This window comes from Lontra canadensis, unplaced genomic scaffold (genome assembly GCF_010015895.1).
Source record: "Lontra canadensis isolate GAN:19392208 unplaced genomic scaffold, GSC_riverotter_1.0 scaffold83, whole genome shotgun sequence".
NCBI lineage: Eukaryota > Metazoa > Chordata > Mammalia > Carnivora > Mustelidae > Lontra > Lontra canadensis.
The window spans coordinates 4,913,077-4,928,872 of NW_022631077.1; the positions used below are offsets into that span (position 1 = coordinate 4,913,077).

The 15,796-nt window shown below is 43.8% G+C and overlaps 1 protein-coding gene across 6 annotated transcripts in view; it reads left to right on the plus strand.

The window, feature by feature from the left end:
* The window catches only part of CHD7 (chromodomain helicase DNA binding protein 7), a 187,586-nt gene that overhangs the window by 51,551 nt on the left and 120,239 nt on the right, over positions 1 to 15,796 (plus strand). For 3 of the 6 annotated variants that reach the window (XM_032882612.1, XM_032882611.1, XM_032882613.1), the window contains one exon: positions 10,414 to 12,249. The exons of 1 other annotated variant lie outside the window; for it this stretch is intronic. In XM_032882612.1, the coding sequence (XP_032738503.1) occupies positions 10,588 to 12,249 (1,662 nt within the window). In that variant the 5' untranslated portion in view covers positions 10,414 to 10,587. Of the gene's footprint in view, positions 1 to 10,413; positions 12,250 to 15,796 lie in introns of those variants that run through there. 2 more of the 6 variants (XM_032882614.1, XM_032882615.1) reach the window with 1 other exon arrangement.

The window sequence follows — 15,796 nt, forward strand, 5'->3', positions numbered from 1 at the left end:
AGATTTGGGTTATGAATTAATTTGCTTAGAATAGTATAAAAGATATTTCATTTTGCGTATAGTGCTCAGCTAGCTGGGGAAGGAAGCTCAGAAAACCTCTGGGTTAACAAGGAAAAGGGCTTGTTTAGTGCTGAGCCTTTGCTGTGGACACAGGAAAATGTAAAGTTAAATTACAGAGTTTATGGAGAAAACTATTGTCTTTTATCACATGCAAATATGAAGACATTTAACTTGGCTAAAAGGTGTATCAGACTTGGGTACCTGGGTGTCTTAGTTGGTTAAGTGTCTGCCTTTGGCTCAGATCATGATTTCAGGGTCCTAGGACTCAGCCCCACTGCATCAGGGACTCCCTGCTCAGTGTGGAGTCTGCTTCTCCCTCTCCATCTGCTCCTCCACCTCTGCTCATGCTCTGTCTCTTGCTTTCTCTCTCTCTCAAATAAATAAACAAAATCTTTTAAAAAAGATATATCGGGCTTATTTAGCTGCATGAAATTGATAGTTTTGATTATAAGTTGTTATATTTTAGAATAGTTTTTAAAAAATTTTTACAAAGATTTTATTTATTTATTTGACAGAGATCCCAAGTAGGCAGAGAGGCAGGCAGAGAGAGAGGAAGGGAAGCAGGCTCCCTGCTGAGCAGAGAGCCCGATGTGGGGCTTGATCCCAGGACCTTGGGATCATGACCTGAGCCGAAGGCAGAGGCTTTAACCCACTGAGCCACCCAGGCGCCCCAGTTTTTTTTTTAATTTAAAAAAATTTTTTATTTATTTGTCAGAGAGAGAGAGCACAGGCAGGGAGAGCAGCAGGCAGAGGGGGAAGCAGACTCCCTGCTGGGCAAGGAGCCCGATGTGGGACTTGATCCTAGGACCCTGGAATCACAACCTGAGCCAGAGGCAGACGCTTAATGACTGAGCCACCCAGGCATCCCTGGAATAGTTTTTGATAATGGTTTTGGTTATCAAATAGTTGTGATGATGGTGGCATTATAGAGCCAACTTACATTTATAAGTGGCATAGGCACAGAAAAAAAATGTTTCCAACCTTGTTATAAGTCAGAATGATCACGATATAATGGATGTGAAGCTATTTATTACGTATTCCAGTCTTAGTTCCATTTCCTTTGTCAGTATAATTTATATTGAAATAGAGATTTAATGTAGTTACTGAATAAGTGACATTTGTTTTCTTCCTTTTCCCCCTTTAGACTTACCTTTTTGAGAGCATGCGCAGTTTTCCCAAAATAACTTTTTGTAACGCTTTTCCAAGGACCTCCTCAGCTTTCCTTTACAGTTCCCTGTCACTTTTATATCACTTGCTTCCCTGATAGAGATTTGGATTTTCAAAGTCCTGTGTATTCCTCTTTTGCATGAAATTCCTTTTTTAAAAAAACCTTCCAGGTTCCCGTGTGACCTCTACCCGCGTCCTGTGACACTTTGCCTGTGTCTGTGCTGAGGTTTATTCATGATGGATAAGGCTTCTCATCACATGTGCTCGCCTCTAGCAGAGATGATAAATTATTTTCAGCTGTGATATTGCCAAAGGTTCTTTTCCCCCTCTGCTAAGGAAAAGAATGTTAGTAGTATGTATCAGAGAACGCTGTTTACTACAACCTTTCTCTCTCTGCATTTCAAACCAGGCAGAGTTGGGTACAGAATTGGGAGTTTTAAACTCCCCCTGGAAGATGAGACAAGATCCTCTTTTCAACTTTTTAGAACCCTTGAAAATGAAAAAGAATGTAGGAAGTTGCCAGATCAGTTAATCAGTGACAGCTGTAGTAAGTATACAGAAAACACAGTTCTTACAAGAGCAATTGGCTGTTTGCCTTTTTTTTTTTTTTTTTTTTTTTTTAAATTAAAGCCCCTCAGCACTGTAGCCTGTGTCCCCCTGTGGCATCTCTCAGTGGTTCAGGACCAGCTTTATAAGGGTTTGTGATCAGCAGGGCACCCCTGGACAGAGAGTGGCCCTAGGCAGCTCCTTCCTTCCCTCCTTCTATTCTCTTCTCACACAGATGGGGTGTGTGTGTGTGTGTGTGTGTGTGTGTGCATAGTCAGTTGCTTGAAATAGGTCTAGATAGAGCGAATAGGGAAATATATTTTCAAATGGCGATTTTTAAATAGGCTAAGAAACATGTGACATCATTTGCCTTTATAGATCACCCGTGTTTTGTTTGTTTAAAGTATGCCAGGATATTTTACAGTATTAAGCAAGATGTACCCAGCAATCACCAAATTTTATAAAATTTGTATTACTCTCCCATTAGTCTGTCCAATAAATGTCCTTGCCAGGTGGATTAAAATACATTTCTGAAGTTTAGTTTTTCCCTGTCCCAGATAAATTACACTAAAAAAATTTCCATTTATCTATTTGTGGACCTTTCTCTGTTTGGTTTCCTCCTTGTCTGTAACACAATTAATTAAGATAGCATTAAGAAGATGGGGTAGATTCACATATTTTACAGAGATACATATCTTGTTTACATATATGGATATGGAGTGTACAGATATGTTTATAGGTGTTTGTTCTCTTTTTTTTTTGCCTTATTATGTTGAATACTTTCAGTGCTTTTAGAATGTACTGGTCTTTTGCTGGGCCATGCGAAGTTGTGTATGGAAGGAAGGTCACTATGGACGTGTTCTTATGTCTTATGGTGGGACAAGCAGGTTAGCTGTCTGCTGGCTGCCTTCTCAGTGGGCTTAGTCTTTGAAGGAGCTAATTTCAGAGTGATAATTCAGTGTGGAATTGCCGGGCATAAAGCTTGTTCTCTAAGGGACATTGATTTCCAGGATTCTTGTGGTGTAGTGGCACAACTTATTTATAGGACAGTATGTACCTTTTGACCAGTTTAGAAAAAAAATTAGTGTTGTGGCCATGTACTTGGTATGAACTGTTAGCTGAGTGCTGTTTCATTGGTTGCCTTGGAGGAAATCATTGGCCCCATGGTTTGTGATCAGCAGGACACCCATGTATTATATAGAAACATTATATAGAAAAAAGAACCATCTTTATCTGAAAAGCAGCTCAGAATGTGCAGACTCTCAAAGTTATGTAGAAATAACTGAAAGATTTCTGCAAGAAACCTGCGAAATAGTGTGTTAGGTAACACGGCGTTAGCTATCAATGTTAACTGCAGTTTTGGGGGGCGGGTCATGTAAAATGATTGGCAAGCAGATGGATGTATCTTTAAAATTAAGCCACTTTTAGATGCCCAGTCCTTGTAAACTGTTGCAAATTAAAATTTGTCACTAATGCGTCCTCATAATTCTCTGGATGAGGTCAGCATTAGTATTGTTTCTTTGTTGGTCAGGGATGCCAGGACTACCTTTCCCAAACAGTAAGATGGTACATCTTTGTATTACTTGCTTTGTAATTCTTGGGGATGAGTTATTCGTTGTTGGTTGATTGAGGAGCAGTGAGAGCCACAGCTGCTGGAGGACCAGAGTCTGAGCAGGACTTCCCAAATTTTCATCTGCACAGGCATCAACAGGAGCGCTTGTTAATAAAATGCAGATTCTGGGTCTGGAGGTCTGGGTTAGGACCCCAGGATTCTGCATCTCTCAGCAGCTCCTAAGAGGTGCCCGCAATTCCGGGACCCCCTTCAAAAATGGCAAAGGAAATAGAGGAGAGCAACTGCACTGAGTGGTTTTGTAGCCCTTTCCCCAGTACAGCGCAAATATTAGGGAGGGCTTCAAAATCAGCCTGAGGCGGAGAAGGGCTGAGAGTCAGGAAGTTTCCCCACAAAGGTGGTAACAAAGGAGCTGAGAGGAAAAAGATGCCAGACTGCATAGTGATGGGTGAGGATGGAGGGGTAAGGAGGCTGGTGGGGAGGCAAGGAAGGTGTGAGGAAGTGAATGTTTGCTTGTTGGTAAACTTCCCGTGGTTCGACAGACCCAGCGCAGGTATTTGTGCTTGGGGAGCTTGGGGGTTAGAATGGAGGTTGACAGGGATCCGATTATGAAGTGCCTTCCCCTATGCCGGAGCATTTGGACTTGATGCGAAGCGTGGAAACTCCTTCAGGGATTTTAATCAGGGGAGAAAGATGATGTGTTTTGTGTTTTGGAAGGTCATTCAGTCAGCTGTGTGAACTTGTTGAGACTGGACTTGGGAGAAACAGCCAGCCTTTCATGTTCTGTCCTTGACTAGCACACGAAGGCCTGACTTCGTCAGAGGCCGTGTGAACTGAGAGAAGTGCACTTGGGGGATATTAGGCAGGCGGATTAGCAGGTTGGTTGGTGGCTGGGATACGCAGGCCATCCAAGGGGCATTTATTAGAATAGCAAGCTGCACAGGGCAGGGGCCATGCCTGTCCTGTTCAGCACTGTGTCCCTGAGGTCTGGTAAATGCATTAAGCAAAGTAGGCACTCATTAAATATTTTTTGAATGAATGAAATGAATGAATGAATGCCGGTGTGAAGCCCACCATCACTTCATACAATGTCAGTTCTGAGCATAGTTTTTCCTGTACAAAATGGATCTCTTCAATTGATACCAGAAAATTGGGGGATTATCTAGTTTTATAAATGGAAGCCAACTGTAAATGCAATTTTACCTTTTTAAAAATTATTTTAAAAAAATTTTTCATAGGATGCTTGGACCAGCATAGATCTTCTGAAGGACTTCAAGTCCTTTTTTGTTTTTCTATATTTTTTTCTTCCAATAAAATTGTGAATGAAAGTAATATACAAAGCCCGTAAGGAAAATAGTGGCCTTACTCTATAGTTACATAGATTCTTGGTTATAAAACTTAAGCTTGCAAATACTTTATTAAAGGGCAATGGTAATATGGCAATTATAAGTGAAAAGGATTTTGAAATTAATTATTCTTAAGGGTTGTATTTTGTATAGTTGAGACTCATTCTTAACATAACAAAAATTAATTCATTAAGAAATAGAAATATATGTTGGGCGATATTACACAAAGAAATTTTATAGGTTGAAAAATAGTTAATTAACATAAAATGTTAAATGGAATAGGCACTATAAATTTCATCACAAGGGGTAGATACGGACCTTTGAAGGAATGCTTTGAACTCTGAACAGGAGAAAATATTTTTCATCAAAGAAAATTTCTACTATCTAATATGGTGTTTGTCTAAAAAGCTTACCTCTAACAAGAAATATGTAGTAGTGCTGTCCATAGGTGTTTCTGCGATGACAGAAATGTTCTGTGTATGCACCATGCATATATGCATAGCGAGCACTGGAAATGTAACTTGTGTGACTGAGCTCCTGAGTGTTAAATTTTATTTAGTTTTAATTAATTTAAATAGCAACATGTGGCTCATGGCTGTTGTGTGGGACAGTCCATCCATAGCATATTGGCACTGCCTGAACATACTAATGAAGAAAATGTGGTCTTTCCCTGGGTGGGGGGGTGGGGGGTTCAAAAGGGGCACCAATTGGTCCATGAGGCAAATCTAGAATGAACTTGGGATCAACTGATGTTTCTGACTTGGAGGCATTTCTGTTGGATACCTTCTCCCATGGCGAGCATTGGCCTGGGTAGACTTTCTCTTTCCCAAGTGGCTCTTGGGGGCCATTAGTGGGCATGACTGTCCACAGGCCTCATGATCTAGCAGATCCATGAATGTGAATATTCAGCTGTGCTGAGTCCTTTATCGTGCGTGTGTTCACCCATCGGCTCATGGATTCTCCCTGCTTTTGATACGATTTGTAACCTTGATGATGGAGAGGCGTCTTCCCAGGTTGTACTGCGGGTGGTTACATGTGTTTTTCCAGCTGCTAGACACTGCCACAGAAATGCTGATACATGCTTTACCCAATCCCAAGAATCACTGTCACAGTCATGTTACACGCCTCAGGCTCTTTGGAGGTGGGGGGAAGAGACTTAAAGAGAACAATTACAGATCAAGCTACAGAACACAAAATAGTCTTCATCATCTAAAAGGCAGTTATCCTTTGATCCCACACTTGCCTGTATATGTTGGCTATTTATGAAAAAAGTTGGCCCCAGAGTGGCACTCTACTTACACAATTGGATAAGAAGTGGCTGGACTGTGGAAAATACGGCTTCCCAGGCACTGTGATACCACATTGAAGCTTGGCTGCAGAACTGCCGTATTACTCTGGGAAGAGCAGCGGAGTTAAGCATTCCTCTTTTATGTAAGTTTGAGGTGGTCAGAAATTCACTTCAAGATATTAATATATATTTTTGCACAACTTATTTCTTTCATCCTGGCTTGTTGTATGCCCCTTGCTTTCATCCCTGGTCCTCTGCATGCGGCTTTCTTGTTTTTTTGGTTCTGCCAGTTTTCATCCTGCTTATTCCCCCCCAAGAATCAACCAGGAGCCTCAATATGGTGCTAATAGGTGCTTGCTTCCTTAAAGTTATAGATAGTATAATTAAAAACATTTGTCTGAAAGGAAACTCTCTTCTGTTTGTTGGTTTCAGCTGTTTAGTGACTTATCTGAACAAAACAGACCCCAATTTAGGCCTTTAGTAATTTGCTCTTACTAGTAAGCTGCCATTTCTTCCGTACATCTCTCTTTCGTCTTTGGGAATTGTTTGTCATGAAAATATTTTTTAGAAGACGTTTACTTCTCTTAGTCTATAAAAGGGTTTTTAATCTGTGAGAGGAATAGGGGTTTGGATTAGAAGGTCCCCCCAAGTACTTGCTAATTCTCAGATTTTCATAACGGGTTTCACAGTGAGATCTCTACTGCAGGCAGGCGATTCTCTTGCTTGAGCTGTCTCGTTGGGCCCCTCTTCACCCCCAGACGTGCATGCACCTTCTGCGCTGTCATTCTTGTCTCAGAAAATACCCCGTGCCCAAGAGGGCACTCCGTGGAAACTTACGTTATTATGTCTTCTCTGTATGTTTCCATACTGTTTACTATCTAATATCACACATAGTTAAAATACTTGTCATTATAAATTCCCGCGAAATATTTTGTAAAATGTTATCCTAAATTTTCATCACCTCCGAATCTTTCTTTTCTAAGTGTCATCATTTACAGATGAGTTCCATGAGGATAAAGGGAATTTTGTTTGTTTTTATTTGCTGATATATCTCTGGTACCTAGACCAGTGGCTAGATCGTTGTAGGTACTCAGTACGTGTATTTTGAATAAGTAAATGTGATTTGGGATTTAGCTTGATTTTTATTTAAAGCTAAATGAAACATAAAGACAACTTGAATATTTATTATCTGAGTGATAATTATGAGAATTATTGGAGACCACTGACAACTTGAATTTCTAGTCTTCTTTTCAATAATCTGTAACTGTGCTGTTCAGCATGGTAGCCACTGTCCCCAAGTGCACATTTTTCTCTTGAAATGTGGCCAGTAGAAATAGAGATATGCTGCAAGTGTAAAATACATACTTTGGGTTCAGACTCTGTATCAAAAAATGTAAACCGTCTCATCCATTTTTGAATGTTGGTTACGTGTTGAAGTGGTAATATTTTGCATATATTGGGTTAAATAAAATTTATTATTAAACATAATTTCACTCTTTTTTGGTTACTTTTAAAATGTGGCTACTACAAAATTTAAAATGACATGGCTCTGGTTTGATGGCTCATTGAATAGCTGATCTATCTAGACATAGAAAATGTAGATACTGAATGTAGAGAAGCGGCCAGCCTCCAAAAAGGAGTTCTAAATGAATATCTTTGATAGGAACAAAATTATATGTTGCAGCTGTGACTTAGGAAAGTGGGTATTCAAATGGACTTGATCAAATTAAAAAAGACCAAAATAAATTAATTAGATTAGCTCAGATCAGAAATATGAAATCCAGCTACCAGATGGATTCCTAGCATAGTCGCGAGCCAAGTCTTGAGGTCAGAAAAGGGGCAGAAGGGCGGTGGTGGCCGTCCCGGCACGCAGGAGCGGTCACTAATGACAGGCTCAAGCTGCAGTTTTTGAACGCCTGTGCCCAGAGCTCACCTGATGGTGGGCTCAGTTGTGGTGGGTGGTGCGTTTGCTGGATACCAGGTAGTGCTGTCATTTTTTCTGCTGCTGGGAAATGGAGTGAGTCTTAGTCGGAAAGATTGGCTAACTGGAAGCCTATGCGTCAGGTAGGATTACTCTCAGTGAGTGTTCTGTTTTGTCCCTTCCAGAGCCTGTAGGCAGGTTCTCTTTCTCCTTTCTGCTCAGCCTTAAGTTAATACAAAGTAGCGTCAACGTCAACGCCTGCAGCTGCTGCTCCAGGCTGGCTGTGCCTCTGGGCTCAGTGGACCAGGCCGTCCCCTCCCCCTCCGTGCCTGCCCCCCAGAGCTGGTGGGGAGCCCCATGCAGGCAGTAGCATTGCCTCCTGTGATGCGTGGGGGACCCTAAAAGGGGAAGCCGCTATCCTATGAAACTAGGCCATCCATCCATATAAGTAGACCGTATCTTCCTTAAGCCAATTTGAAAGGTTACTTTGGTAGGTGGTTAGTCTGCACGGCTAGTTTAAGCTGTTACCAAGTGCATTGTAAGATTTAGTTCCTTGAAAGCTAGAATGGGTCTTCAGTAAATGAAGACCGACTGCTCAGGCTGTTCAGAGGGAAATTCAGTTTATAGATATTTGTTGCATTTGGCACTGAAGATTTCTGCTTCTCTTTATTTTGGATTCAAAAGTGGTCATGTAGTAAAGCAGCATGTCGGTAAATAAAATGGTTTTCATGCTCACCTTATTTTCACCCTTCTGACCTCTGTTTTGGAGAAAGTCGATCAGAAAATTCATGGCAGTTAGCGGCGGAGTGAGGAGACCTGTGACTTTAGCTGACAGCTGTCACCTGAACACTGCAGACCTGGAGACCTTCTCAGGTGTTCTGTCTGTAGTTCTGACAGTGAACAGGAATGTTGTTTACGATTTCTGTAAGCAAAATTCTCCCCTTGTTAGGAATATGTTAGAGTAGGACAGGCAGAACTGGGTTTTCTTCCTCTCTCTCTTACTGGTAAGTTCTCAGCAGTGTTGGTTGCCCGTTGTTCATTCCCATGCTGGTATCGAAGTATGTCAGTAGAATTTATGACTGAGCCTGTTTCTAACATCACTTTTGAAATTCTTCAGCAAGATACTGCTTTTTTCAAGTTGGGCAGTATCACAATGCTTTGTAGACTTATGAAAGAGGAAAAAATGAGTTAAATTCCAAAGATGTTTAAGATTTCAGACATTTTTCCTATGTGAATTAGTTCTTTATTAGGTTGTTGATTTAATTAGCGTTCGACAAAAACACTTTCCTCTTTTGATTGGTGAAGCATTCTTTAACTGGTTATTTTAATCAGACGCGCAAAATCTCTTAGGAACCGTTTAAATAAAATGTAGAGCAGTAGGTAGCGTATATACCTGGTGCCATAAACACAGGATGCTGACGGTCGTGCTTTTCTCATCCTGCCTTGTCTCTGAAGAGGAAAAGGCAAGAGGGAAGCCTGCATGGATATTTCGAACTTTGTTACGTTAAAGTGATTTTCAGTTTTGACCGGTTTGGCGGGGGAAGGGGGAGTTTTCAGTTTCTTCTGATGAGAACAGTCATCGTCTAGTAACTCCATGCAGCTGGGGTCTCTCTGAGCGGTCACATGGGCTCTGGGTCCATCCCCAGGGTCTGGTACCTGCTGGGGAATCGTGACCTGTGATCGGACCTCTCAGTCGCCAGTGCAGAGTGGGGACGCGCTGGGCCCAGAGTCATGAGTGAAATTGGTCTTCTTGCAGAACGAAAACTTTTATTTTGATCTCTTTCTGCATCTCGTATATCCCTGCCGTTAACGTAATGGATTTATGAGGTTATTACACTGTTTGCGGGCTTGCTTTCCACCATCATCACGGACGCTCCCTTGTCGGAACGTCATCGTGGACACGTTCTCGTTTGACACCTCTGTTGCTCTCACGTAGATGTATGTGGGCCGAAAATATCTAATTTGTACGAAATGACTGATTTTGGTATTTGTATAATCCTCTAGTCAATTTAACTAAGTTGAGCTTTTCACAGCCCTCGGTGCCGCGGCTGCTCATCTGATTACACTGCTCAGGGGAATAAGGTTAAGGGCGGGCTGTTGGTAACCAGAGCATTTCCAGGGCTTTAGTTCAGCAGATGGGCTGCTTGGCTGTATTCATACATCTGCTTGCCTGCTGTGGCAGCTGCCGCTGCTTCATGTTGTGTTCTTTTGTTCTGTTCCATCCAAGAATGGAGTGCTAGGAAGTGGAGTGAATGGATTAATTTAAGGTTAAGGTTAGTGTTTTGCTTGCTTTCTAAGTAACCGATCATAATAATGCTTCTGGTAGAAGCTAATGAGTTTCTCTTAAAGTGAACTAGATTTATAAAATACAGCTCAGCAAGGGGGCTAGATTAGTATTGTTGATGGAAACCAAATTCAAATGTGTAAAATACTGGCAGTTTTTATCATTTGTTCCTAATTCTTTGTTTTCTTTCTTCCCCCCGCCCCCCCCCCCCCACTTCCCACTCTCTTCTAGGACCTATATCCAGACTTTGCCTGACACTGCAGGGTCCAAGAGAATTAAAGAAATACGGAATGACATGAAGAAGATTAGTTAAGGATTATAGGCTTTGAGGACAGACACCTCGGTGAGGTGAAGCCCAGACAAGCTCCTGAGCTGTAGTGTGGAGGAGCCGTGTGTTGGAAGAAGATGGCGGATCCGGGAATGATGAGTCTTTTTGGCGAGGATGGGAATATTTTCAGTGAAGGACTCGAAGGCCTTGGCGAATGTGGTTACCCTGAAAATCCCGTGAACCCCATGGGTCAGCAAATGCCGATAGACCAAGGCTTTGCCTCCTTGCAGCCATCCCTTCATCATCCCTCCACGAATCAGAATCAGACAAAGTTGACCCATTTCGATCACTATAATCAGTACGAACAACAAAAGATGCATCTGATGGATCAGCCAAACAGGATGATGAGCAGCGCCCCTGGGAACGGGCTTGCGTCTCCTCACTCGCAGTATCACGCCCCTCCCGTCCCTCAGGTCCCCCATGGCGGCAGTGGTGGCGGTCAGATGGGAGTCTACCCTGGCCTGCAGAATGAGAGGCACGGGCAGTCTTTCGTGGACAGCGGCTCCATGTGGGGCCCCCGGGCCGTGCAGGTGCCGGACCAGATACGGGCGCCCTACCAGCAGCAGCCCCAGCCACAGCCGCCCCAACCCGCCCCGTCGGGGCCCCCCGCGCAGGGCCACCCTCAGCACCTGCAGCAGATGGGCAGCTACATGGCCCGTGGGGATTTTTCCATGCAGCAGCACGGTCAGCCACAGCAGAGGATGAGCCAGTTTCCCCAAGGCCAGGAGGGCCTCAGTCAGGGTGGTCCTTTCATTGCCACGTCGGGCCCCGGCCACCTGTCCCACGTGCCCCCGCAGAGCCCCAGCATGGCACCTTCCTTGCGTCATTCAGTGCAGCAGTTCCACCATCACCCCCCCACTGCTCTCCACGGAGAATCCGTTGCCCACAGTCCCAGATTCTCCCCTAATCCTCCTCAGCAAGGGGCCGTGAGGCCACAGACCCTTACCTTTAGTTCTCGGAGCCAGACAGTCCCCTCACCTACTATAAACAACTCAGGGCAGTATTCTCGATATCCTTACAGTAACCTAAATCAGGGATTAGTTAACAATACAGGGATGAATCAAAATTTAGGCCTTACAAATAATACTCCAATGAATCAGTCCGTACCAAGATACCCCAATGCTGTAGGATTCCCATCAAACAGTGGTCAAGGACTAATGCACCAGCAGCCCATCCACCCCAGCGGCTCACTTAACCAAATGAACACGCAAACTATGCATCCTTCACAGCCTCAGGGAACTTACGCCTCTCCACCTCCCATGTCACCCATGAAAGCGATGAGTAATCCGGCAGGTACCCCTCCTCCGCAGGTCAGGCCCGGAAGTGCCGGGATACCGATGGAAGTTGGCAGTTATCCAAATATGCCCCACCCTCAGCCGCCACACCAGCCCCCCAGTGCCATGGGAATCGGACAGAGGAATATGGGCCCCAGGAACCTGCAGCCGTCTCGTCCATTTATGGGCATGTCCTCAGCACCGAGGGAGTTGGCCGGGCACATGAGACCGAACGGTTGTCCCGGTGTTGGCCTTGCAGATCCCCAAGCGATCCAGGAACGGCTGCTACCTGGCCAACAGCATCCTGGGCAGCAGCCGTCTTTCCAGCAGTTGCCAACCTGCCCTCCGATGCAGCCCCACCCGGGCTTGCACCACCAGTCTTCACCCCCACACCCACATCACCAGCCTTGGGCACAGCTCCACCCATCACCCCAGAACACCCCGCAGAAAGTGCCTGTGCCTCAGGTAAGGGAACTCGGTTCCTGCCTGTCTCTCAGTAGAAAGGGCAACACGGTAACCTTCCCTAATAGATCCTTTCCTTCGAGTTTCACAGAAAGCTTTCTCGGTACAAGTGCCTTCATTTTTATCTTGTAAACTGCGCGAGAATCTCACTTTTCTCCGGGAGTCTCTCACTCGCTGGCCTATGCGTTTGTTTACCGACTCAGAGCATCTCGAGTCTTTCTGTCCCAGGCATTGTGGGGGGGTGTTGGGGACACGTCCTAGATAACTAATCCTGGGGCTCTGCTTGCGGGAGTTGCCGCTGCCTGAGGGGACAGGGACGAGGGACTCCTGTTCTTTCTCTTTGCCTCTCTGGTTTCAAAACACACCGGAGCTTGGTTTCCAGCAAAGTTTTCTGTGTTTGTGGCAGTCCCTCCCACCTCTTTTAGAACATTATGGGTTTTTTTTCCCCTTGGGAAGCTTCAAAATGTGTTCTTCTGTAATATTCATTTTACCAGCTATTGGATGCTAGTGTGAACTTAAATTGCAAAGTGTAGAAAATCATAGTTGACATTAATCTGCAGAAAATGTTTGGTCTCTTAAGAGATTTGGGTACCCGGCACCACAACAGGAGTCTTCCTTTTTGTAAGCTGGGATTTTTGTTGTCCTACCAAGTTTACAAGCAGACATTTACGTTTCAAGCCCTTGTAGTCACAAAGATGTCTGTCACTTATAAATGTTGGTGTTTGTGCCCTCGGTCTAGGGAAATTATATTGATATCTGTATAGGTACAGATCATTCTGCACACTCTTCAGAAACAGGTATTGGTCTTATACCATGATTTCCACTTAAGTTTGGATGGCATAGGAGGTGACCTTACAGCTGTTCTTAATGAACTTAGAATCGGTGTGGAAGGAGAAGCCCACCAAAGGACTACACGTGGTTATGTGACAAGTGTCCAGAGACAGGAAATACCCGGGAACGTGGGTGCTTGGCATTTGGCCAGGACTTAGCCAGGAAAAGTGAGCTGAGGACTGCATTTCTGGTTTGGGGACGACGTGATAACTGGGGGCATGGGACCTGGAGCTTGCCACAGGGCACGCCAGGTGGTGGAGGTCTTGTGTTCTGTTCTAAGGAATTCAGGTTTCAGTTGGGGAGCTCGGGGTATTGATTAGACAGTCCACAGAAACCTGGGGGACCAGAAGTTGATCTGTGAGCCTGTGGTGCAGGGCTGCAAGGACAGTTTGCACTGGGGATTGGTGAGTGGAAAAGGAAGGGATTAAAGCAATCTGAAAGTAGAAAGGTTTGGTCAGGAAACAAATCTGTGTGGGTTAGCCCTGGTGGAGAGGCGTTTAGAACAGAGACTCCGACGCCTCAGCCCTGGTGGGAGCGGGAGAGTGGAGATCAGGAAGGTCTCCTAGGGACCCGGGACATGAGAATACGTAGGGGTCTTGGGGGAAACTGCTCCTAGAGATCTGGCACACTGGGATATTCTCAGCAGGACCCCCGAGGTCAGTGGCAGCTGCCTGGGAGAGAGTTGCTCCCTGTCTCTTCTGGGAGCAGACGCCCAACCTGCAGCCCATGGGAAAGGGCTTGTGAGCCCTGTGGCTCCTGCACCAAGTGAAGGGGGAGGTGAGAAAGCCAATCTGGCAAGAAGCTGGGAGCAGAGAGCCTCAGGGGGGACATGTGTGCAGAGGAGTTAGTGGAGAAGATCGAACCCTGCTAATTTGTTTTCCCTTATATCAATCTCAAGGCAAGATACCCCTCTTCAGAACTCACTGAAAGTGCCATCCCTGAGGCCAGCCAGCCTGGGTGCTTTCTAGGGCAGAAATGAATGTGACTTCGTTTCCAGGAATTTTTCTTTTCTTGTTTCTCAGAAAGCGTCTTATTGGATAAGGGATGTTTCCGGAGCAGTGGTTCTGACTTCTGTTCCGGCATCTTCTCGCTCCGCTGGAGGACGAGCACAGTTTGAAGAAGATACCCCTGTGGTTGTAATATGACCTCTGGGTGGGAATTGTTGATCTCCTCCAGCTTTCTCTGGTTTTAAGAGCACAAAACATCCCCACAGCCATTTCAGAGGATGGATGCGAGTCCACGTGGCGTTCGAGTCACTCAGCACTGGAGGGTTTCATATGTTCTAGACTCTGGGGGACACGAGATGTAGCTCCCTTTATCTCCAGTGCCATGTTCTTGGGTATGCCACTGTGGACAAACTCAGAACTGTTTTAGGGATGTTTGTAAACAAGTACATTTGAGGTGTTTTTAAGTTCAGTTGCCCTTAAAAATGTTTTGTCTGTGGTATTTGCCTTCTCATTTCATTCTCTTCAGATTTCGAAGCACTCAGTTCTGAAAATAATTCTAGGGAGGTATAAAATCTTGTGAAAAGCATAAACTTTATAGTCAGAAAAGTGTGCAAATTTCAGCTCTGCTACTTATTAGCTTGGTGATCTCAGGCCAGTTAACCTCTCTGAACCTCAGATTCTTCATCAGCAAAATAGGAGAGATAGTACCTGTCGCAAAAGGTGTTGAAATTAATATAAACCAAGTGCTTAGCATACTGCCAGCTGATGGGGTGCACTCATGTTAATTCTCCTCCAGGCTTTCGTTCTGCTCTCCTACAGTACGGACCTTACTTTATAATTATGTCATTTCACATGTAAATACAAAGTAAAATTCCTTTTATTTTTAAGGAACAGGTTAAATATGATTAAATATAGCCTTAGTTATGAAACATTAAATTTGATTTGTGCAAATATTTCCCCTCCTTTAGCCCATGTTGACAGGTGCGATGAGGATAATGATGTGGTAATTCGAAATGCTGTCGCATAATCCTAAAAACCTCTCTCTCCCTGTGAATGACTCACATTCAACTCTAGCAAATATATCTATCTAATTATGTTTTGCTTTAGAATTACTGAAATTACTTTGCATTTCATATATGATAGAATGGTGGTTCAAAACCATGCTGTGTAGCGGGGAAATGGCCAGATGAGGTTGAAATCATTGATGTGATTTGCTGAATTACCACATTCAGATAGGATGGTTGGCTTTTTTAGCTTGAATTTTTCGCTTTTTTAAAAATGTAACTTATGCCTTTTAAATGTCTCATGGGCTCTGAACAGGTATTTTCTAATTATATGACACACAGAAGTATCTTTAAAGATGAATTTAACTTTATGTTGAAGAGTCAACAAAGGAAAATGTTAGAAAGGCCTGAGTTCATTGGACTGTAATGTTCGTTGTGGAGTGTGGACAATAGTTTTTGGTGCCAGCTCCAGACTATCCTGATTATTTGGTATAGTTTACAAGGGAAGAAAGAAACCTAGCTTATATTTCTTTTCAGTAGATAGTAAGGAAGGATATCAGTTCCTGAACCTTTTCATTGCAGACCCATTTACATGCTTAAAAATTATTGAGGACTCCAGAGATCTTTCATTTAGTGGATTATATGTGTTGATATTTATTGTCTTAGATTTAAACTGAGGACAGTTTGAAATATTTACTTGTTGATAATTTAAAAATTATAAACCAGGGCAGCTTAATAGGAAGAGCGTATGACTCTTGATTTTGGGGT